This window comes from Thalassophryne amazonica, chromosome 6 (genome assembly GCF_902500255.1).
Source record: "Thalassophryne amazonica chromosome 6, fThaAma1.1, whole genome shotgun sequence".
Taxonomy (NCBI): Eukaryota; Metazoa; Chordata; class Actinopteri; order Batrachoidiformes; family Batrachoididae; genus Thalassophryne; species Thalassophryne amazonica.
Window position 1 is genome coordinate 33,065,572 of NC_047108.1, and position 24,883 is coordinate 33,090,454.

The following is a 24,883-nucleotide window of genomic DNA, read 5'->3' on the forward strand; positions in this document are numbered from 1 at the left end:
TTCAGTTTTAATTAAACCACTGACCAACATACAGTGAGGAAAATAAGTATTTGAACACCCTGCGGTTTTGCAAGTTCTCTCACTTAGAAATCATGGAGGGGTCTGAAATTTCCATCTTAGGTGCATGTTCACTGTGAGAGACATAATCTTAAAAAAAAAAAAAATCTGGAAATGTCAATGTATGATTTTTTTTAAAATAATTTATGTGGCTGCTGCAAATAAGTATTTGAACCAACAAGAATTCTGGCTCACACAGACCTGTTAATTTTTCTTTAAGAAGCCCTCTTATTCTGCCCTCTTTACCTGTATTAATTGTACCTGTTTGAACTTGTTACCTGTATAAAAGACACCTGTTCACACACTCAATCAATCACACTCCAACCTGTCCACCATAGCCAAGACTAAAGAGCTGTCTAAGGACACCAGGGACAAAACTGTAGACCTGCACAAGGCTGGGATGGACTACAGGCAACAGGCAAGCAGCTTGGTAGAAGACAACAACTGTTATGATTATTTATTAGAAAGTGGAAGAAACACAAGATGACTGTCAATCTCCCTCGGTCTGGGATTCCATGCAAGATCTCACTTTGTGGGGTAAGGATGATTCTGAGAAAGCTCAGAACTACACAGGAGGAACTGGTCAATGACCTGAAGAGAGCTGGGACCACAGTCACAAAGATTACATTAGTAACACATGATGCTGTCATGGTTTAAAATCCTGCAGGGCAGCAACGTCTCTGCTCAAGCCAGCACATGTCCAGGCCTGTTTGAAGTTCACCAGTGACCATCTGGATGATCCAGAGGAGGCATGGGAGAAGGTCATGTGGTCAGATGAGACCAGAATAGAGCTTTTTGGAATCAACTCCACTTACCATATTTAGAGGATGAGAACAACCCCAAGAAAACCATCCCAACCATGAAGCATGGGGGTGGAAACGTCATACTCTGGGGGTACTCTTCTGCAAAGGGGACAGGACGACTGCACCATATTGAAGGGAGGATGGATGGGGTCATGTATTGCGAGATTTTGGCAAACAACCTACTTCCCTCAGTAAAAGCACTGAAGGTGGGTCATGGCTGGGTCTTCCAGCATGACAATGACCCCAAACATACAGCCAGGGCAACTAAGGAGGGGCTCCGTAAGAAGCATTTCAAGGTCCTGGAGTGGCCTGACCAGTTTCCAGACCTGAACTCAATAGAAAATCTTTGGAGGGAGCTGAAACTCCAAACCTGAAAGATCTAGAGAAGATCTGTATGGAGGAGTGGACCAAAATCCCTGCTGCAGTGTGTGCAAACCTGGTGAAAACCTACAGGAAACATTTGACCTCTGTAATTGCAAACAAAGGCTACTGTACCAAATATTAACAATGATTTTCACAGGTGTTCAAATACTTATTTGCAGCAGTAACATACAAATAAATTATTAAAAAAATCATACATTGTGATTTCCTGATTTTTTTTTTTTAGATTATGTCTCTCACAGTGGACATGCACCTAAGTTGAAAATGTCAGAACCCTGCATGATTTCTAAGTGGGAGAACTTGCAAAACCGCAGGGTGTTAGAGGGTGTTTTTTTTTTTTTTGCCTTCTGGAAACAGCAAAATGGATCTGATCAAGTGGTCTCTGAATGCAATTGACACTATTTTTTCTACAAGACACTCAGGAGCGGAGGACCCGACCTGTCCTGCCGGGACACATGTGATGGGCTACGTGATGGACAGTTGGAGGAAATGGCAGGTCATGTGCCTTTACATGCTGTCTGTGGAGGACGTCGAAGATGTGTATATATTTGGCATGGTGGTGACGGGGTTTCTGCTGTGTGGAGCGGGCATAGTGCTGGTTTACCGGAAAATTAAGAAAGTGGAAGCGGCAATAATTGGCCAGTCCAGGCTGCCCCACATGATTGATTTGATTGGAAGGGCAGTGTCAGCTCAGTCGACAGGTGTTAACCGCGCGTTGGATACCATCTCCGGGAAGATTGCTGCGCTGGAAAACCGCATTGATCGTCAGTAATGACCACATCTCCTCTCTTAATTCAGATGTACTGGAAGCCACTATGTCTCAGACTGTGGAATCTTTCAGGCGTCTGCTAATCTGGATTTTCATTCGGCTTCCCCAAACACAGCTGCACTTCAAGGCCGCTGTGATAAAAACCTCCTGGAGAAGAACAACGCTCATGCCTCACCCCCCCTCGTCTCCCCCCGCCCTCAGCTTCTCCAGCTCTGACGTTGACTGTGGACAGTGGACTGTTCAGGGTTGGGCCCCTCCTCCCTCCAGTTTGGTCGAACAAGGCCGGTGATGGCGCCTAAAGGCGGCCTCCGGGTGTTCTGATAACTGGACTCTTACAAATCTCGGTCGTCGTCTCTCGTCCTGTTGTTGTGTGTGATCATTGTTCATTGTGCTGATGTGTTTTTTTTCCTGCTTTGCTGCTGCGTGATTCAATGCAGCAGCAATGAAGGTTTTTCTTTCCCAAGTTTTACCTTGTGTGTGCTTTTTATATGTGTTCATGTACCGGGCCGGCTTATGTGTGTGTTATGTGTGTGTTGTCTGTCGTCATGAGGCCGGTCAAGGTTTGCTCAGCACTGCTGTTGACCTAAGGCAGGGATATACATCTGGAGCTGGTCCCCGGGCGCCTAAAGGCGACTTCTGCTCCTAACTGGCAATTAGGATGGGTTAAATGCAGTAATCACATTTCATTGTGCAGGGAACATGTTCCTTTGTGCATATGACAATAAAATTCTTTTGAATCCTTTTTTGAATTTTTGTTCAAATACTTATTTTCCTCACTGTAGCTTAGTGGACTTTAACATCCTCAGATCTCACAATATCCATGCTTAGAACATGTAAGTACCAGCAAATAAAAATAAAATAATAATCTGTGAAGTTCCAGAAACACTGGTTAGTCACCAATATTTTGGGGTGGCTAACGACTCTGCAAATGCTTAAAACCCTCCTGGCTGGCTCGCCAAGATTTAACGCCATAAGAGGTTCTGCGGTAATGATGTAATTACCGTATAGCTGATTAAGATGGACCAGAGACTAGATTCGGGAAGGAGGGAAATGAGACAAGAGCAAGAGCTGAAAAACAGTTACTGGAGCCACAGATAAAGTTTAGGTAAATTATATTGAACACAGTAATTTGAACTAAGTAATTGTAAAGACCCAGTCACAGTCACTGGTGAATAAACAAAATATAAAACCCCAGTGTCCCTATGTGAGCTCAAAACAATTATCGGTCCTGCTAGCTTAGTCAGTGTCTTACTTTATTTTCTCCCACTCCCTTGGTTGGGTTTGTAATTGTACCTTTGTTATTCCACCTGTATTAGTATTTTTGATTCACGTTTGGACATTAAACTTTTGCATATTTTTGGAACTAACCTTTGAGTCCGGCTGACCTACATTTCTGGGGTTATATCTTTCCTTGAGAGCTGCAAACCATAACAGAAAAGTCTCCGGTAATGCTATGAAAAGTAGCTAGATTTGTCACTTTTGAGAAAATAAGTCAGCAACAGGGTCTGGATAGTCACCAGATTTAACAAGAAAGTCACCAAGTTGGTAACACTGAATGTAAATGCACGCAAGGCAAACTCACCTGTGCACAGCCCTATACTGAACCGAATGTCCCGTACCGAAATGGTTCAATACTAATACATGTATCATTACACCCTTATATATATATATATATATATATATATATATATATATATATATATATAAATAAAAGTATACCAATGACTGGTCCTTCTGGTGGCCGGAGCAGCCCCCCCCCCCCCCCGAGAATATAACAGAGTGGGCTGTTAACACTTTGCAGTTTGTAATGAACCTCAGAGAAGCACCGTAAACAGTGTGTCTGTGCCAAGACATTGAGCAGAAGTATTCATATATAAAAGATCTCCATAATCCAACACAGATTAAAAAAAGTCTCTTTTTTTTTTACATTAAAATAAAAACCCAATTTAAGCATCAGCTTCTTCACGTTTCTCCACCCACGGCTTGAAAACGAGACTCATCAATCGAGACACCTCGGTATTTATACGTGTAAGCACCTCTATTTCATTTCCCTCCAGAGTGGTCACTGAGAGAATCATTTGTGACCACTTCTTAGAGTTAAAAAAATAACATAAGCTTAGTCTTATCTGCATTGAGAACTAATTCAGTGAAATGAGTGATTGACAGCAACAAAGGCTTTCTGCTGGAATTCAATGGCCTGGATGAGAGTTGAACCACGGCAACAAATAACTCTCCCATCAGCATAAAAATGCGAATTAGCATCTGACACATTAGAGCCCAAAAAGTTGGTATGAATAATAAATTAAAGGGAACCCAATACAGAAACCATGGCACAAAGCAACACCGTGATGAAGCCTCACGGGACATGTTCTGGCATGTCCAGGCACATCCACAATTTCTTGGATAATCACTCGATGGAAAAACAACCGACAGCTGTCTGAACGCCATCTCAAAGCTGTCCTGTGAGACCAAAACGGAGGTGGTTTTGTCTCGCTCCAGTAGCAAATCCATAGTGACGCGCGAAGCCTTCGCTCGGCTTTCCATGACAAAATCTCTTGTTAAAAGTGAAATCTGCCGGAAAATGGTTGATGTCCAGCTCTTGTGATAACAAGAGAAATGGCACACGATGGTCACGGATCCAGACAGCCATCCGTTTAGAAATGAAATGGTCGTTCAGCCTGTCGATGGCGGCTTCGGAGCGCAGCGCGCCCCACAGCCGCAGAGATAGCCTGAAAATTGCAAAAGCTATTGAGGAAAAATATGAAATTTGGGCCTTTGCCCCCTTATTTACCCCTGATGTTGGGATTTTACCCAAAAAAGAAAGCTCGCGAAAGGTGAGGATATGTCCATAGATTAAAATAAAGTGATTTTCCCAGAGATAGCATGATATCTGAAAAAGCTATTGAGGAAAAACATGAAATTTGGGCTTCTGGCACCTTATTTACCCCTGACATTGGGATTGTTCCCCAAAAACAAAGTTCATGAAAGGTAGGGATATGTCCCCAGATCAAAATTAAGCAGTTTACCCAGAGATAGCATGATATTTGAAAAAGCTATTGAGGAAAAACATGAAATTTGGGCCTCTGGCCCCTTATTTACCCCTGATGTTGGGATTTTACCCAAAAAAGAAAGCTCGTGAAAGGTGAGGATATGTCCATAGATTAAAATAAAGTGATTTCCCCAGCGATAGCATGATATTTGAGAAAGCTATTGTGGAAAAACATGAAATTTGGGCCTCTGGCACCTTATTTACCCCTGATGTTGGGATTGTTCCCCAAAAAGAAAGCTCATGAAAGGTAGGGATATGTCCCCACATCAAAATAAAGCAATTTTCCCAGAGATAGCATGATATCTGAAAAATCTATTGAGGAAAAACACGCTTTGTCCCCTGTTTACAATGGGGTACTCAGGTCAAAGCAATTTCAGTCTTTTGTTCATGGTAATGAGTCATTCACGTCATCAGAAGAGTCGTCAAGGGAGCCATCAGGGGAGGCTTCCATCCCATCATTAGGAGAGTGCTAACTAGAGCACAATAGGTGCTAATTAGAGCTATTGTTTAGTCACTAGCCTATAGCAGTCGGCCTTTCGGTAGGAGGGGTCTGGTTAGGTTAAAAAAAACTCCAGCTTTTGTTGGCTTCTGGTTTATTCTTCTCTACAAGAGTCAAGACAGAAGTCAGACTACCAGAGCAAGAATTTTAGCTGAGGAAGCTTCTGTGATTTGAAGTGAAACGTCCTCACGTCAAGCAACCCAGTCCAGTCGAAGATTCAAGCTTCTCTACTATGGAAACCACCTGGACAACTGAGAGCCTACACAGAAACATTGAGGAAAAACATTAAATTGTGCCTCTGGCACCTTATTTACCCCTGATGTTGGGATTTTTCCCCAAAAAGAAAGCTTGTGAAAGGTGAGGATATGTGTCCAGTTTAAAATAAAGCAATTTCCCCAGTAACTGTATGTAAATTGAAAAAGCTATTGAGGAAAAACATGGAATTTGGGCCTTTGGCACCTAATCTAGCCATAAAATTGGAATTTTTCCCCCAAAAGAAAGCTTGTGAAAGGTGAGGATATGTTCGCAGATAAATACAAAGCAATTTCTCCAGAGATGGGATGAAAATTGAGGAAAAACATGAAATCTGGGCCTCTGGCACATTATTTACCCATAATGTTGGGATTTTTCCACAAAAAGAAAGCTCGTGACAGGTGACGATATATCCCCAGATTAAAATAAAGCAATTTCCCCAGAGATAACATTCATTCATTCATCTTCTACCGCTTAGTCCAATTAAGGGTCGCAGGGGGCTGGAGCCTATCCCAGCAGTCATAGAGCGCGAGGCAGGGTACACCCAGGACAGAACGCCAGTCTGTCGCAGGGCCACAAATAGACAAACAAACACAGACACACCCACACACACACCTATGGACAATTTTAAAGACTCCAATCCACCTAACCCGCATGTCTTTGGATGTGCGAGGAAACCGGAGCACCCGGAGGAAACCCACACAAACACGGGGAGAACGTGCGAACTCCACACAGAAAGGCCACGGGAATTGAACCCACGACCTTCTCACTGTGAGGCAACAGTGCTAACCATGAAGCCACAGTGCTGCCCAGAGATAACATCATAATTGAAAAAACTATTAAGGAAAAACATGAAATTTTGGCCTCTGGCACCTTATTTACACCTGATGTTGGGATTTTTTCCCAAAAATAAAGGTCGTGAAAGTTGAGGATATGCCCGAAGATTAGAATAAAGCAATTTCCCCAGAGATAGCATGATATTTGAAAAAGCTGTTGAGGGAAAAACATGAAATTTGGGCCTCCGGCACCTTATGTACCCATAAGGTTGGGATTTTTCTCCAAGAAGAAAGCTTGTGAAAGGTGAGGATATGTGCCCAGTTTAAAATAAAGCAATTTCCCCAGAAACTGTATGTAAATTGAAAAAGCTATTGAGGAAAAACATGGAATTTGGGCCTTTGGCACCTAATCTAGCCATAAAGTTGGAATTTTTCCCCCAAAAGAAAGCTTGTGAAAGGTGAGGATATGTTTGCAGATAAATACAAAGCATTTTCCCCAGAGATGGGATGAAAATTGAGGAAAAACATGAAATCTGGGCCTCTGGCACATTATTTACCCATAATGTTGGATTTTTCCACAAAAAGAAAGCTTGTGACAGGTGACGATATGTCCCCAGATTAAAATAAAGCAATTTCCCCATGAATATAATAAAAACTGAAAAAGCTATTGAGGAAAAACATGAAATTTGGGCCTCTGGCACATTATTTACCCATAACATTGGGATTTTTCCCCAAGAAGAAAGCCCGTGAAAGGTGAGGATATGTCCCCAGATTAACATAAAGCAATTTCCCCAGAGGTAGCATGATATTTTCAAAAGCTATTGAGGAAAACATGAAATTTTGCGTTCTGGCCCCTTATTTACCCTTGATGTTGGGATTTTTCCCCAAGAAGAAAGCTTGTGAAAGGTATATGAAAATAAAGTTGGTTTGTTTGCTCAAAGTAATATGCTAGTGAGGAAATTTTATTTTTGTTCAACTTCTGTGAAGAATAGATTGCTCTTTTGTGAAAATATTTACTGATGTGTATTGTGGACATGAAATTTTGGCCTCTGGCCCCTTATTTACCCCTGATTTTGGGACTTTTCCCCAAAAAGAAAGCTCGTGAAAGGTGAGGATATGTTCCCAGATTAAAATAAAGCAATTTCCCCAGAGATAGGATAAAAATTGAAAAAGCTATTGAGGAAAAACATGAAATTTGGGCCTCTGGCACCTTATGTACCCATAAAGTTGGGATTTTCCCCCAAAAAGAAAGCTTGTGAAAGGTGAGGATATGTCCCCTGATTAAAATAAAGAAATTTCCCCAGAGATGGCATGATATTTGAAAAAGATATTGAGAAAAAACATGAAGGGGTGGTAGCCAAGTGGTTAATGCGCTTGGTTTCAGTGCATAAGGTTCCGGGTTCAAATCCCACCCCTGCCACATTTCTCCATGTAATGTGGAGTTGCATCAGGAAGGGCATCCGGCGTAAAAAAAAAACGTGTGCCAATTCAACATGCAGCTCCACCTTGGATTTGCTGTGGCGACCCCGAGTGCAAACAAGGGAGCAGCCAAAGGGACTTACTATTGAGGAAAAACATGAAATTTGGGCCTCTGGCACCTTATTTACACATAAAGTTGGGATTTTTCCCCAAAAAGAAAGCTCATGAAAGGTAGGGATGTGTCCCCAGATCAAAATTAAGCAGTTTACCCAGAGATAGCATGATATTTGAAAAAGCTTTTGAGGAAAAACATGAAATTTGGGCTTCTGGCCCCTTATTTACCCCTGATGTTGGGATTTTACCCAAAAAAGAAAGCTCGTGAAAGGTGAGGATATGTCCATAGATTAAAATAAAGTGATTTCCCCAGAGATAGCATGATATTTGAGAAAGCTATTGTGGAAAAACATGAAATTTGGGCCTTGGCCCCCTTATTTACCCCTGATGTTGGAATTTGTTTCCCCAAACACAAAGCTCATGAAAGGTAGGGATATGTTCCCAGATCAAAATTAAGCAGTTTACCCAGAGATAGCATGATATTTGAAAAAGCTTTTGAGGAAAAACATGAAATTTGGGCTTCTGGCCCCTTATTTACCCCTGATGTTGGGATTTTACCCAAAAAAGAAAGCTCGTGAAAGGTGAGGATATGTCCATAGATTAAAATAAAGTGATTTCCCCAGAGATAGCATGATATTTGAGAAAGCTATTGTGGAAAAACATGAAATTTGGGCCTCTGGCACCTTATTTACTCCTGACGTTGGGATTGTTCCCCAAAAAGAAAGCTCATGAAAGGTAGGGATATGTCCAACACATCAAAATAAACCAATTTTCCCAGAGATAGCATGATATCTGAAAAAGCTATTGAGGAAAACATGCTTTGTCCCCTGTTTACAAAGGGGTACTCAGGTCAAAGCAGTTTCAGTCTTTTGTTCATGGTAATGAGTCATTCATGTCATCAGGAGAGTCGTGAAGGGAGCCATCAGGGGAGGCTTCCATCCCATCATTAGGAGAGTGCTAACTAGAGCACAATATGTGCTAATTAGAGCTATTGTTTAGTCACTAGCCTATAGCAGTTGGCCTTTCGGTAGGAGGGGTCTGGTTAGGTTAAAAAAACTCCAGCTTTTGTTGGCTTCTGGTTTATTCTTCTCTACAAGAGTCAAGACAGAAGTCAGACTACCAGAGCAAGAATTTTAGCTGAGGAAGCTTCTGTGATTTGAAGTGAAACGTCCTCACGTCAAGCAACCCAGTCCAGTCGAAGATTCAAGCTTCTCTACTATGGAAACCACCTGGACAACTGAGAGCCAACACAGAAACATTGAGGAAAAACATTAAATTGTGCCTCTGGCACCTTATTTACCCCTGATGTTGGGATTTTTCCCCAAAAAGAAAGCTTGTGAAAGGTGAGGATATGGGTCCAGTTTAAAATAAAGCAATTTCCCCAGTAACTGTATGTAAATTGAAAAAGCTATTGAGGAAAAACATGGAATTTGGGCCTTTGGCACCTAATCTAGCCATAAAGTTGGACTTTTTCCCCCAAAAGAAAGCTTGTGAAAGGTGAGGATATGTTTGCAGATAAATACAAAGCAATTTCTCCAGAGATGGGATGAAAATTGAGGAAAAACATGAAATCTGGGCCTCTGGCACATTATTTACCCCTGATGTTGGGATTTTTCCCCAAAAAGAAAGCTTGTGAAAGGTGAGGATATGTCCCCAGATTAAAATAAAGCATTTTCCCCAGCGATAACATTCATTCATTCATCTTCTACCGCTTAGTCCAATTAAGGGTCGCGGGGGGCTGGAGCCTATCCCAGCAGTCATAGAGCGCGAGGCGGGGTACACCCAGGACAGGACGCCAGTCTGTCGCAGGGCCACAAATAGACAAACAAACACAGACACACCCACACACCCACCTACGGACAGTTTTAAAGATTCCAATCCACCTAACCCGCATGTCTTTGGATGTGCGAGGAAACTGGAGCACCCGGAGGAAACCCACGCAAACACGGGGAGAACGCGTGAACTCCACACAGAAAGGCCACGGGAATTGAACCCACGACCTTCTCGCTGTGAGGCAACAGTGCTAACCACGAAGCCACCGTGCTGCCCAGAGATAACATCATAATTGAAAAAACTATTAAGGAAAAACATGAAATTTTGGCCTCTGGCACCTTATTTACACCTGATGTTGGGATTTTTTCCCAACAAGAAAGCTTGTGAAAGGTGAGGATATGTGCCCAGTTTAAAATAAAGCAATTTCCCCAGAAACGGTATGTAAATTGAAAAAGCTATTGAGGAAAAACATGGAATTTGGGCCTTTGGCACCTAATCTAGCCATAAAGTTGGAATTTTTCTCCCAAAAGAAAGCTTGTGAGGATATGTTCGCAGATAAATACAAAGCAATTTCCCCAGAGATGGGATGAAAATTGAGGAAAAACATGAAATCTGGGCCTCTGGCACATTATTTACCCATAATGTTGGATTTTTCCACAAAAAGAAAGCTTGTGACAGGTGACGATATGTCCCCAGATTAACATAAAGCAATTTCCCCAGAGGTAGCATGATATTTTCAAAAGCTATTGAGGAAAACATGAAATTTTGCGTTCTGGCCCCTTATTTACCCTTGATGTTGGGATTTTTCCCCAAAAAGAAAGCTTGTGAAAGGTAGGGCTATGTCTGCCGATTAAAATAAAGCAATTTCCCCAGAGATGGCATGATATTTGAAAAAGCCATTTAGGAAAAACATGAAATTTGGGCCTCTGGCACCTTCTTTTACAACATTTGGGTCCATGCTGCAGATTTGCCCTTTCAGCCTCACCCAATTGGGAAATCGTTTGTGTTATTGTTGTATTTTCTTGTGTTTTTTAATTTTTTTGGTTAGTAAGAGATTCTTATGTTGGTATTTTGTTCATGTGCATGCTGAATAAAACTTATTCATTCATTTGCCCCTGATGTTGGGATTTTTCCCAAAAAAGGCTGTGATAGGTCGGCACGTGGCTGTAGTTAAATAATGCTATTTACCTGTTGCTTGGATGAAAATTGTAAAAGCTATTGAGAAGAAATTGAAAAAGTTAGGCCCAGGCTGCATATTTGCCCATGATTCTAGAAATCAAATAATAAATAACTAAGGTTCTGAAAGGTTGGCCACATTGAAACCCATGACAATAAATTTGATCAGATTCTCTGGTGTAAATGGTAATACATATTAAAAAAAATGAAAAACTTTATCAACAAAAATATAAACGCAACACTTTTGGTTTTGCTCCCATTTTGTATGAGATGAACTCAAAGATCTAAAACTTTTTCCACATACACAATATCACCATTTCCCTCAAATATTGTTCACAAACCAGTCGAAATCTGTGATAGTGAGCACTTCTCCTTTGCTGAGATAATCCATCCCACCTCACAGGTGTGCCATATCAAGATGCTGATTAGACACCATGATTAGTGCACAGGTGTGCCTTAGACTGCCCACAATAAAAGGCCACTCTGAAAGGTGCAGTTTTGTTTTATTGGGGGGGGGATACCAGTCAGTATCAGGTGTGACCACCATTTGCCTCATGCAGTGCAACACATCTCCTTCGCATCATCCGTGAAGAGAACACCTCTCCAACGTGCCAAACGCCAGCGAATGTGAGCATTTGTCCACTCAAGTCGGTTACGACAACGAACTGGAGTCAGGTCGAGACCCCGATGAGGACGACGAGCATGCAGATGAGCTTCCCTGAGACAGTTTCTGACAGTTTGTGCAGAAATTCTTTGGTTATGCAAACCGATTGTTTCAGCAGCTGTCCGAGTGGCTGGTCTCAGACGATCTTGGAGGTGAACATGCTGGATGTGGAGGTCCTGGGCTGGTGTGGTTACACGCGGTCTGCGGTTGTGAGGCTGGTTGGATGTACTGCCAAATTCTCTGAAACGATTTTGGAGACGGCTTATGGTAGAGACATGAACATTCAATACATGAGCAACAGCTCTGGTTGACATTCCTGCTGTCAGCATGCCAACTGCACACTCCCTCAAATCTTGCGACATCTGTGGCATTGTGCTGTGTGATAAAACTGCACCTTTCAGAGTGGCCTTTTATTGTGGGCAGTCTAAGGCACACCTGTGCACTAATCATGGTGTCTAATCAGCATCTTGGTATGGCACACCTGTGAGGTGTGATGGATTATCTCAGCAAAGGAGAAGTGCTCACTATCACAGATTTAGACTGGTTTGTGAACAATATTTGAGAGAAATGGTGATATTGTGTATGTGGAAAAAGATTTAGATCTTTGAGTTCATCTCATACAAAATGGGAGCAAAACCAAAAGTGTTGCGTTTATATTTTTGTTGAGTGTATATGCCCAATATGTCAGGATTTTTACCCAAAAACAAATGTCATGGACAAATATGATAATAAACCTGACCCCAGGACAAAAAAAAAAAAAAAAAAGAGAAAATTGATTAATATTCATTCATTCATTCATTCATCTTCTACCGCTTATAGTCCAATTAAGGGTCGCGGGGGGCTGGAGCCTATCCCAACGGCCATAGAGCGCAAGGCGGAGTACACCCAGGACAGGACGCCAGTCTGTCGCAGGGCCACAGACAAACACAGACACACCCACACACACACACCTACGGACAATTTAAAGAGTCCAATCCACCTAACCCGCATGTCTTTGGATGTGGGAGGAAACGGGAGCACCCGGAGGAAACCCACACAAACATAGGGAGAACATGCAAACGCCACACAGAAAGGCCACGCGGATTGAACCCATGACCTTCTCGCTGTGAGGCAACAGTGCTAAGCACTAAGCCACCGTGCTGCCCATGATGATAATAATAACAAATAAATAAATAAAGATCCCCATTTTATGACAAGAATAGAGATATCTGACCTAAAAGGAAGCAAGCGTGACATAAGATCGAAGAACTCACATTTAAGTTAATATACATCGAAATACATTTCTCATTTGGAAACATAGGGAAATTGTTGTGTGGGCTGCCGAAGAGGAGGTACTGCTGGCCCACCACCAGATGGCGCCTGCCTTGTGGGCACCTTTTTGCCGGTAGAGGGCGCGTTGGCCTGTTGGCACCACCAGGTGCGCACCGTTAGGCTGTCAGCTGTCTGTCATCAATCATCACCTCATCCATAAAAGCCTGGGAGAGACACCATAACTCTGCTGAGTTATCAGCCTACCACACAGGTAAACCTACTCAGCCGTTTTGTGCCATACGCACATTCATTGTAACTGAAGTCTTTGCAGTTGTGACTTATACTTGCAGCTTGTAGCCGAGTTTGTGGAAGTTGGAGGAGTTGGCGTCTCCACTCCTCACTTCTAACTACTGAGTATAACATTTGACATTGCACGTCCTCCAGTTTTTCCTCTGCACTCTGGGAGTATCTGGATTTATTCCTCCAAGAGGATAACTGTGAGTTGCTGACTGTTTGCTGGGTGTACACACACCCACCTTAACCTGTTTTTGCTCCTGCCAGCAGTACGGGTCTGACAGCCTGGAGCAGTGGCCACCTGGGGGACCAAGACTTGGTGGCTCTGGTGTATTACAGGCCTCCAGCTGGCGGTGGAACTTCGTGGGTTCTGGCTCTTCTCTGGATAGGCGTCTCCTACCCTCAGGCCTGCCCATGTGTCACCATTTTGGTTATTAATTGGACTCAGCATATTCATCTTCTGCTTGCACTTTTGCATAATAAATTGTTATTTATTGGAGTTCCTATTGACCGCTCATTTACGCCCCCTAACGTGGGTCTGTGCATTCACTTTCTCAACAGGATAACTCGGCCACGTCATGGACTCCAAGGGGCGTTTACCACCTACTGACCGATCAATGGAAGTGCAAGGTGCGCAGGATCCACCAGGATCGATGCGTGAGCTGCAGCACATTCTGTCTAACCTCACTGCTCGGTTGGATTTATTAACTGAGCAGGACACTCACCTCAGCCATTGGATGGAGGCTCTCAACGCGCAGGTAGACGCACACGCGTCAGGCGCGGCTGCAGCCAGTCCCCCTCCAGTGGATCAGCCGCCAAACAGAGTTAATCCAGTGGTCGTTCAGAGGACACCCCCCTCATCGCCCGAAGCTTACATAAGTCCCCCGGAACCGTACGGTGGTTGTGTTGAAACGTGCGCTGACTTCCTGATGCAGTGCGTGCTCATTTTTTCACAACGGCCCGTTATGTACGCATCTGAGCACAGCTGGGTGGCTTACGTAATTAATTTACCTCGGGGCAGAGCACACGCCTGGGCTACGGCGCTCTGGTAACGAGATTCACGGGTCCTCTCTACTTATACTGAGTTTATAAGGGAATTTCGACTGGTGTTCGATCATCCCAACAGAGGCGAGGCCGCTTCAAATATGCTGCTGTCACTGAGACAGGGACAGCGGAGTGCAGCTGACTACCCAATCGACTTCCGCATCGCGGCAGCGAGGTCCAGTTGGAATGCAGTCTCACTCCGCGCCTCCTTTGTAAACGGGCTGTCTCTGGCCCTAAAGGAGCATCTGGTGGCTAAGGATCAGCCACAGGATTTAGATGGGCTTATTGATCTGGTTATTCGTTTAGACAATCGGCTTGAGGAATTTAAGTGGGAGTGAGACGAAGGACGTGGCCGGGTGCGCGCTGTCCCTCTCCCCTCCAGATCCGAGTTAGTGCCGTCCTTTCCCCGCTCCACGTTGCACCAGCTCCCCCTGCTGACGTTGCTATGGACACGAGCAGGGCGAAAGTGAAAGGAAAGGAAAAACAAAGGAGGCTGGCTCATGGAAAGTATGTTTACTGCGGCTCGAATAAGCATGCGCAGAATAAGGGGCCCCAGGCGGTTAAACACCAAAGCTCAACCTTAGAGACTGGGCTAAGAGTGAGCCATACAAATCACACGGGTGTCCCACGCAAATGCGCACGACTCCCAGTCTCAATCCTCTGTGGGGATTTAACCCTTACTGCTCCAGCATTGATTGACACAGGATCGGAAGGGAACCTGCTGGATAGTAGGTGGGCTAAGGCTGTAGGGCTCCCTCTGGTAGCCGTTCCTTCACCATTAAAGGTGCGGGCACTAGATGGCACCCTACTACCAGAAATAACACACCAGACACAGCCTTTAACCTTGGTTGTCTCTGGTAATCACAGGGAGGAGATTGTGTTTTATGTAACACCTTCTACCTCCAGAGTCATTTTGGGTTATCCATGGATGATAAAACACAATCCCCGAATTGATTGGCCGTCTGGGGTTGTGGCTCAATGGAGCGAAACCTGCCACCGGGAGTGTTTGAGATCCTCAGTGCCACCTGGCGATGAAGTTAAAGAGGAGGTCAGAGTCCCCCCCAATCTCACGGACGTGCCGGCTGAGTATCATGACCTTGCTGACGTCTTCAGCAAGGATCTGGCACTCATCCTGCCCCCACATCGACCATATGATTGTGCCATTGATTTGGTTCCAGGCACTGAGTATCCATCCAGCAGACTGTACAACCTCTCACGTCCTGAACGCAAATCAATGGAGACCTACATCCGGGATTCTTTAGCTGCCGGGCTAATGTGGAATTCTTCATCCTTGTCAGGTGCAGGTTTCTTTTTTGTGGGCAAGAAGGACAGCGGTCTCCGTCCATGCATTGACTATAGAGGGCTGAATGAGATTATGGTTCGCAACCGATACCCATTACCGCTCCGATTCAGTGTTCACGCCCCTGCATGGAGCCAAAATATTCACGAAGTTGGATCTTAGGAATGTTTACCACCTAGTTCGGATAAGGAAGGGAGACGAGTGGAAGACGGCATTTAACACCCCCTTAGGGCACTTTGAGTACCTGGTCATGCCGTTCGGCCTCACTAACACCCCCGCTACATTCCAGGCATTGGTTAATGACGTACTGTGGGATTTCCTGCACCGGTTCGTCTTCGTATACCTGGATGATATTCTCATCTTCTCCCAGGACGTTGAGACTCATGTTAAGCATGTCCGTCAGGTCCTTCAGCGGTTATTGGAGAACCGGCTGTTTGTGAAAGCCTAGAAGTGTGAGTTCGCACTTCTTTGTCCTTCCTGGGGTTTATTATCTCCTCCAACTCCATTGCACCCGATCCGGCTAGGGTAGCTGTGGTGAGAGATTAGCCCCAACTGGTAAATCGTAGGAAGCTGCAACAGTTCCTAGGGTTTGACAATTTTTACAGGAGGTTCATTAAGGGCTATAGTCAGGTAGTTAGCCCCCTTACAGCCCTGACCTCCACCAAAGTCCCCTTCACCTGGTCGGATCGGTGCGAAGCCGTGTTTAGGGAGTTGAAACACCAGTTTTCAACTGCACCAGTTCTGGTGCAGCCCAATCCTAGCCGCCAGTTCATTGTTGAAGTGGATGCCTCTGACTCAGGGATAGGAGCCATGCTGTCCCAGAGCCGGGAGTCCGATAGTGTTCTCCACCCTTGTGCTTACTGCAGGTTAACCCCCGCCGAACGGAACTATGACGTTGGCAATCGGGAACTCCTGCCCACGTGTCACCATTTTGGTTATTAATTGGACGCAGAATATTCGTCTTCTGTTTGCACTTTTGCATAATAAATTGATATTTATTGGAGTTCCTATTGACCGCTCATTTATGCACCCTAACTTGGGTCCGTGCATTCACTTTCCCAACAGAAATATCATATCAATATCAAGAAAATATATTTTGTCAAGTATTCCAAACAGGATTTCTTGTTTTTAGCTGTACAAGTGCTCTTTTCTAAGCAACTGAATGACATTAAGTTTAGTTATGTATATACAAGAAATGAGACGTTATCAAGATTTCACCTTTTTCAGTTGATACGTAATTGTTCGATGGTCCCTAAACCAGCAACCGCTTCTGTTCGCAATTGTTGGTGTTTTCCGTACATCTCCGGTTTGTTTTTCCCTGTGCACTTCAAAACAAAAGGGAAACTATCTAAAGTAAGCGCTGTGAAACCTGTTTACTTTTTTTCATGTCATGTACGGGGACTTTGGGTTTCACTGACTGCGTGAATGAAGATTTATTTAACTGTATCCTCACTGAATATTGAATATCAAACTAACCTAACCTTGGTTGTGCTGGACTGATTCGGTCTGCTCGTCTTGATCAGCGATTGGGTGCAAACACTTCAAGTTCAGTGGCTGAGAGAGGAGGAGGCTGGAGATAATTATCATACAGCACAAACGCCATTTTTTGTGTGCGTTGTGAAGTGCACAGATGCACGTATTTTATGCTTGTTGTGTGTATCTGAATGGCTTTTTAAGAGCTCCATTGCGGTGTGAAAAATGGCGTGTTTTTTTGTAAACATTACGGCGCATTTAATGGCATCGTCTTTGATTACGGCAAAAAAAGTGCCAAAATAACTGACAAACTGTGCTTTTTACGGCATATTTTTGGTGATATGTGACTGAAAGTGGCGTATTTGTGGCACTGTTCACTTGCCATAGCTGAACAGGATGCACTTTCCAGCCACCGTACCAGTGGCTTCCAGTGGATTGTTTGCTGTTTTGACTAGGGATGGGTATTGATAAGATTTTATCGATCCAATTCCTTATTGATTCCCTTATTGATACGGCTTGTGAATTTTCTGTGTACTACCACCACCCCCTCCTGAGTCCCTCCCTCCCCGAAAGACCCCCCCCCCCAGTCAGCAACTTCACTACAGCTGAGGTGAGGAACGTGCTGCAGATGATCAACCCCCGAAAGGCCCCGGGCCCTGACGGAATGCCAGGGAGGGTCCTAAAAGACTGTGCACACCAGCTGTCTGAGGTTCTGCCGGATGTATTCAACACCTCTCTATCCCAAGTCAGAGTTCCAACGTACCTCAAGATATCAAGGATAAACCCTGTGCCAAAGACCTCTGCACTATCCTGCCTCAACGACCACAGGCCAGTTGCACTCACCCCCATCACCACAAAGTGCTTTGAGAGGCTGACTGTAGATGAGCACCAGTACGCGTACAGGCAAAACCTGTCCACAGCTGATGCCATCTCCACCGTGGTGCATCAGGCCCTCTTCCACACAGAGAACAAGAACTCCTATGCAAGGCTGCTGTTCCTGGACTTCTGCGTTCAACACCATCATCCCACAGAAACTGGTTTCCAAGCTGGCTGAACTAGGAGCCCCCTCAGCACTGTGCAACTGGATCCTGGACTTCGTGACCTCATCCTCCACCATCATCCTGAACACTGCCTCACCCCAGGGTTGTGTGCTCAGTCCACTGCTGTACACACTGATGACCTTTGACTGCAGAGCCCAGCACAAGAATAATCTTGTTGTTTTTGCAGACAATACAGCAGTGATCGGGCTCATTAGCCAAGGGGATGAGACAGCGTACAGGCGAGAAGTGGAGAACCTGATACGGAAACAACAACCTCATCCTCAACACCCAGAAGACCAAGGAGATAGTTGTTGACTTCCGCAGGTCAGCCCCCACCATCCCCTCCCCCCCAACATCAACGGAGCAGCGGGGGAGATTGTCTCCTCCATCAGGTATCTTGGAGTCCACCTCTCCAACACTCTCACCTGGCACACCAACACCACGGCTGTCATCAAGAAAGCCCACCAACGTCCATTTTTTGAGGACACTGGGAAGGGCCGGACTGAACACCGAGGTCCTCAGGGCCTTCTACAGCTGTGCAGTGGAGAGTGTCCAGTCTTGCTGCCTCCCTGTGTGGTATGGTGGCTGCATGGTGGCGGAGAAGAAAGCGCTGCAGCGGGTGGTGAAGTCTGCACAGAGGACCATCGGATGCAACTTACCACCCACTGGGGACATCTACATCCTCAGATGTAAAGACAAAGCCATCTGCATCCTCCGAGACTCCACCCACCCTGCGCACAATCTGTTCACACCCCTTCCCAGCCATTATGAATGTCTCATCTGAAGGCCCTCTGATGCATAAGATACTGACATCTGGTGGTTTGTCTGTGCACTACAAGTATCTCATTGTATACGATGGGTTTTTTGGGGAGAAAATATCACACTGATGAAGCAGACATCTCAGAAAATCCTGTATCAAATATGATACACTTGGCGTTATAGGGTTAATACTCTAACGCTGCTGCCGACCCTGTGACTTGTACAGTAGTGTTCAGAATAATAGTAGTGCTATGTGACTAAAAAGATTAATCCAGGTTTTGAGTATATTTCTTATTTTTACATGGGAAACAAGGTACCAGTAGATTCAGTAGATTCTCACAAATCCAACAAGACCAAGCATTCATGATATGCAGACTCTTAAGGCTATGAAATTGGGCTATTAGTAAAAAAAAAAGTTGAAAAAGTGGTGTTCACAATAATAGTAGCATCTGCTGTTGATGCTACAAACTCAAAACTATTATGTTTTTTTCAAGGTAAAATTTTGTGGAATTGGAGGAGGTTTGTGCTCCATGAACACAGTGCTCAAGTTGGTATTCATTTACAGAGGAACATCAAAGTTTCCAAAAGAAAGAAATTTTTTTTTTTTTTTTTTTAATTACCGTATTTTCCGGACTATAAGTCGCACCGGAGTATAAGTCGCACCAGCCACTTTATCCATTATAAAGAAAAATAAACCATAAATAAGTCGCACCGGAGTATAAGTCGCACCAGCCACTTTATCATTATAAAGAAAAATAAACCATAAATAAGTTGCACTGGACTATAAGTCCCATGGACATACAGGTATGTTAACTTAACATGAAAAGTTCAGATGATGATATTATGACGGCTACCGTTTTCAGATGCATATTTCACCAGTCGTAACTTACAATCTGCAGAGTATGATTTTCTTTTTGGTGGCATTTTTTCGGGCCTTCTCCGTTGTCTTGTTATCAGTAACGTTGAAATTTTTATTTTTCTATGGTAGTTAGAAGTCGCAGGAACAGTCACACAAGCCTCGAGTGCCCTCTCGTGAGCTGCATTTTACCTATAGATATGTTTATATTTTGCGGACCACATTGCGAGCCGAACCATGCAGCACCTACCTGCGCAGCTCATGACCACCCAGCGTTGTCGATCCAGCTCCTTCCAAGTGCAGACGCTAATCCTCCGCCGTCGCTCAGTGCTCCCATGCAGCTCTCAGCGTCAACTCTGCTCACACTGATATCCAAGGGTTGAAGCTGTTTTGTTAGCCGTCCCGGAATAAACACCATGTTCGTCTGCTTCAAACGCTATTCACAATCTTCGACGCCAGCTCCTTCCAAGTGCACACACTAATCCTCCGCCGTCGCTCACCCAGTGCTCCCACGCAGCTCTCAGCGTCAACTTAAACACTCTGCTCACACTGATATCCAAGGGTTGAAGCTGTTTTGTTCGCCAAGCCGGAATAACAGCAAGCACCGTGTTCGTCAGCTTCACACGGTGTGGGTGAGGTGAGGAATACGCGTCCAACGTTCTGTTCTCTGATTGGTTATCGCGACCAGCGTGAACTATAGGACGGCCGCCATACGACAGTGTCCATGATGCATTGCATTTCCTTTTCTGGTGGCCATTTTGAAACATAGATCGACTCTGTCACGTAAAATTGTTTTGTTACAGTAAATTAATTGAGATCCTACCGGTATATTTTTCATTTATAAGTCGCACCGGAGTATAGGTCGCACCCCCGGCCAAAACATGTAAAAAAGTGCGACTTATAGTCCGGAAAATACGGGACTTCAAAATAGAAATTCAACCAATCAGCAATTAAACTTAGGGGGAAAAAAATCCCACACAGCTGTGTGTTTTAAAGAAAAATGAACAAAATTCAAAATCCTTAGAATAGCATTTATTTCCAGACTCACAAATGCCTTGTTAACACTGCACATTCTGTTCCAAATCAAAACATGAAGACATGTCTGTAAAATGTACAGCATGCCATTATATGAAAGTAAGTACCATATGTGCGCAAGATATCCTAAGGACGCCAAATGTAATTTTGATCAAACCTGGCAGGTACATCAGGCCTATGAATGGAAAAACGTGATTTGATTTTAGTCAGGGTGGGTAAGGTTAGACTTTACTTTTGTGAAGCACTATGGGTCAAATTCAACTCAATTCATTTATATAGCGATCTCTCAACAATCAATGTTAGAGGTAAAGGTCACATTTCTGACACCAGTATACAGCAAAATAGCAAACTTTATGTGAACAAAAAGACCCATTTTAGTGATGTGGGTATTTTTCTATCATTTCTTTGACCCATTAAAAAAAAACAACAACAAAAAACAATCCTATTTGGCATACAAAGTGTTCCAATACTTTTGGAGGCCACTGAGTCCTAACCTTATAATGAGTGTGGTATTTTCACTGTTGCTGCACTTTGTGTGAAATCATAGTCATATCATATAATACTGATAGAGTTATAATATTTGGCTTCAATATTGAGATACAATAATTTGGCCATATTGTGCAGCCCTACTGTTAACTAGCTGAAAAGTTTGAATATTAATTTACATTAAAATGCCTAACATGGCAGGGAGTTAAGAGGGCTGCAGTTAGGGGGGTCTGGGGAGGAAGCGCCCCAGAAGCTGAAGAGCTTTAGCCATGCTAATGCTCCCCAGAAGCATTTACTGAAAAAAGTCTGAAGGACCTAAATGACATGATGAGATACTGAAGAGCTTTGCTTGTTCATGTCCGTGACATACACATATCAATCATAATAATACTACGACAAGATAAAAAAAAAACATCTAAAGTATGATTAAAGTGGTGGGTGGACTTATTTATATTTTCATATTATCATCATATTAATACTACGACATCTTACCGCAATGTCAAAGACGTGACGGGCATCTTTTATAGCCTGCCTGTAAGTGAAGGCATCAGTGCAAATGCAGCCAGCATGGAAGCTGACCCCAATGACCTCCAAGTCCAGCTCTTTAGCACACATCAGCACCTTGTTGACGGTCGACAGTGTGGCACCAAACTTTGAACTCAGACGTAACAAAGATTTAGAATCATCCACTGCAATGCGGAGTACCAGCCTGAAAAGCAGAAAGTTCACAGAATCACAGTGTGATCAAACTTTGAAACAGAAATCCAGATTTGGTTGACTTACTTGGCACTGGGATGGCAATGAGAAATTTTTTGGAGTTCAATCTCACTATCAAAGGTCATCATTGTGACTCCACACATGCAGGCATACCTGACATGAGACTGTGGTTTTGACGGATGTGCATAAATGATTTTATCAGGAGACACTCCAAGAGAAAGAGCCAGCTTTATCTCATTCTGTGAAGGACCAAAAAAACCAAACAAACAAAAAAAAAAAACAAAAAGCAAAAAGTTTCCAATGAGCCAGCAAACATATTTCCAGAGGAAATAAATTAAAGCTGACCAGAGCTGTCAGTCTGTCTGTAACTTCAGGTTCTGTTCCTAAATGTTTCAGATCTGCAGTGATTAAATTCTGTCAACATCAACATCAACATGGGAGCCTTATCGGCTCCTGAAGGTCAAATGCCCTGCTCCTCCCCCAGAAGAATCTACGGCTTTGGTGAAGGAAATCAGCTCCCTCTTCTTATCTATCTAACCCCACCCACAGCCTGCTGTTGCCTAGCAATATCAGACTTTACACACACAAGGACAGAAACTGACAAACTCAAATCATCTGCACATGACACGTCTCTCTCCCTCCATCCCTATTACCCCCAACCCCTTGTGTCTCTCCACTCCACTCACCCTGGCTTCCTCCCCACCACCTCAAAAGCAGCGTGGTTTTTACTGCTGCTGATGCCTTCAACTTCCTAAGCTGGGCGGCGCAGGCCCTCTTCCTGCAGCCTTCACCCACTTTGCCTCAATTTGGACGACGGACTGCTTCAGTTTTAGTGCACATAAACAATGTCAAATGTATATGTGTTGTCTTTAATTCTGATGTGTGCCATTTTTACATTCAACTAGTAATAATTGTGGATTAATTGCTCTATTTTGTCTGAGACAATTGGAGTGTAAACATAATTTTGTTGTTGCTGCACTTCTGTAATGACAATAAATCTCATCTCATAACTGCTCATAGTAATCTCATAGACTTAGAATCTTTGAAGGATTGCCTTGCGCCAGTGAAAAGCTTAATGTCCAGCAATTTCTTACTTTTAAACTCTGACAAGACCGAAATGAGCTGCCCATGTTGTGACAAGCTTTGTCCATTTATCTCTACATATGTGATTGTTGGAACTCTTTATACTTGTATGTATGAAATATTCAGACAGCATCATCAGTCAGTTTGTCTCTTAATTTCACAGTTTCTATTAAGGGATCCCCAGGATGAATTAGAAAACTTGGCTAAGGATAGGGAAGTGTGGGATGAGCTGCTTGCTCAACTGCCACCACGAACCAGACTCAAATAAACAGCAGAAAAAAAAAAGAATGAATGTCCAGTTAGTTATGGTCCTGGCTGCACCATCATCCTTACCTTGCTGGCACAGTCGAATCCTGTGCCGAGAGCAGACAACGTCCTGATAACTGCCGGCGTGCTGTTACATTTCACAGCATAGAAAGGTTTGACTCGAGGCAAGTTATGAAGCCAACGGAGGTGCTGCTTTACGACAGTGTCAAGGTTCCCCACAGAAAAGGGCACTTCGTTCCCCTGAGTGATTCCAAGAAGTTCACTTTCTCTAATTATTTCCACAGAATTCTAATTGGAGGCAAAGCTGCATTCTGACTGTGATACTCACCGCTGAACTCAACTCTTCAATGGTGTTGTTAATGAAATCACTGATGGTCTGACCTTGGTCTAGAATAGACACTTCACATTTCTCAGAAGAAACAACAGACATGACTGATGGTGTGCAGATACTGATGCTGTCACAGAAAAAAACAGAATGAACAAAGTTCAACAAAATATCCATATTACACTGTGTGAAAATCATATAATGCTTAAAGAGATATTCAGCACAAATACCTCAGAATGATCATCAAGGACTTAGTTTATATGGAATAAACTATTATGAATTATTTAGTAACAGTATTAGTTTTCTATCTGGTGAAAAAAAATAGCCATTCTCAAGATTGTCATATGGATAACTGCAGAGTTTTCCTGAGATGTATTAATCTAAGAGAAAAAGTGTGAATATACTCACTCAAGTCCTGCCTTGAAAGTGAATTACAGGTGATGTAACAAACCAATTTTGTCAGCTGACAGAATATTTCTCCACCTTCTTCCACCAAGTTTGATGAATGACAACACAGCCAGTCAGACTTGAACCTGCCCCTAAGTCCCACCCCTTTTACAGATACAGATCCTTTATCATCATTATAATCAGTACAGTGAAAGGTAATGTGCAAACCTCTCAGTGCAAATATAAATTTGGATGTAACAGACACTGTACTTTGTTACATTACTGTGTACATGTGTTAAGATTAGAGACAAGATTAGATTGTCTTTTTTCCACCAATGGTAAAAGGGATGCCTTTTTTAACCCCCCCAGCTGACAGAACTGGCTGAACAGAACAAGTCAGACTTCTCTTTGGATATGTGCAAACATGGCTTCAAAGTTAACACACAAGAATAAAATGCATTAAAATACACCATGCCGTGTTAGTGAAATACCCTGGATCTGTTTCTTGCACGTGGTATTGCTGTCACGAATATTGACATCATGCCTCTTACATCAGTGGTGTCTGTTCACTCACTTATTAACTTTACAGTTTCGCTGCCGTGTTTAGTGGAACAACAACCTTATATATCACGACGGCGATGCATCAACTCCTCAGCTAAGACTGAACTCGAAGCTAGACTGCCGGATGTCTTCGCTTCACATTTGGCAAATACCCAATCAGTAGACAGCCTTGTGGATATAATCCCCGCTCGGCTACACTACACTCGACATGATTGCGCCACCTGTGTTAAAACTGCACTTCCCCAAATCAGTCACCTTGGTTCAATGATTACC

General features: G+C 43.6%; 1 protein-coding gene across 1 annotated transcript in view; it reads right to left on the minus strand.

The window, feature by feature from the left end:
• The window catches only part of LOC117512013 (ornithine decarboxylase-like), an 86,015-nt gene extending 61,859 nt beyond the window's left edge, over window positions 1-24,156 (minus strand). The window contains exons 1-5 of the mRNA XM_034171952.1: window positions 24,071-24,156; window positions 23,666-23,792; window positions 23,404-23,577; window positions 22,054-22,226; window positions 21,763-21,979 (exon numbers count right to left, since the gene is read on the minus strand). Of these exons, the coding sequence (XP_034027843.1) occupies window positions 21,763-21,979; window positions 22,054-22,226; window positions 23,404-23,577; window positions 23,666-23,767 (666 nt within the window). The 5' untranslated portion in view covers window positions 23,768-23,792; window positions 24,071-24,156. The remainder of the gene's footprint in view (window positions 1-21,762; window positions 21,980-22,053; window positions 22,227-23,403; window positions 23,578-23,665; window positions 23,793-24,070) is intronic.
• Window positions 24,157-24,883: the final 727 nt, after the last annotated feature.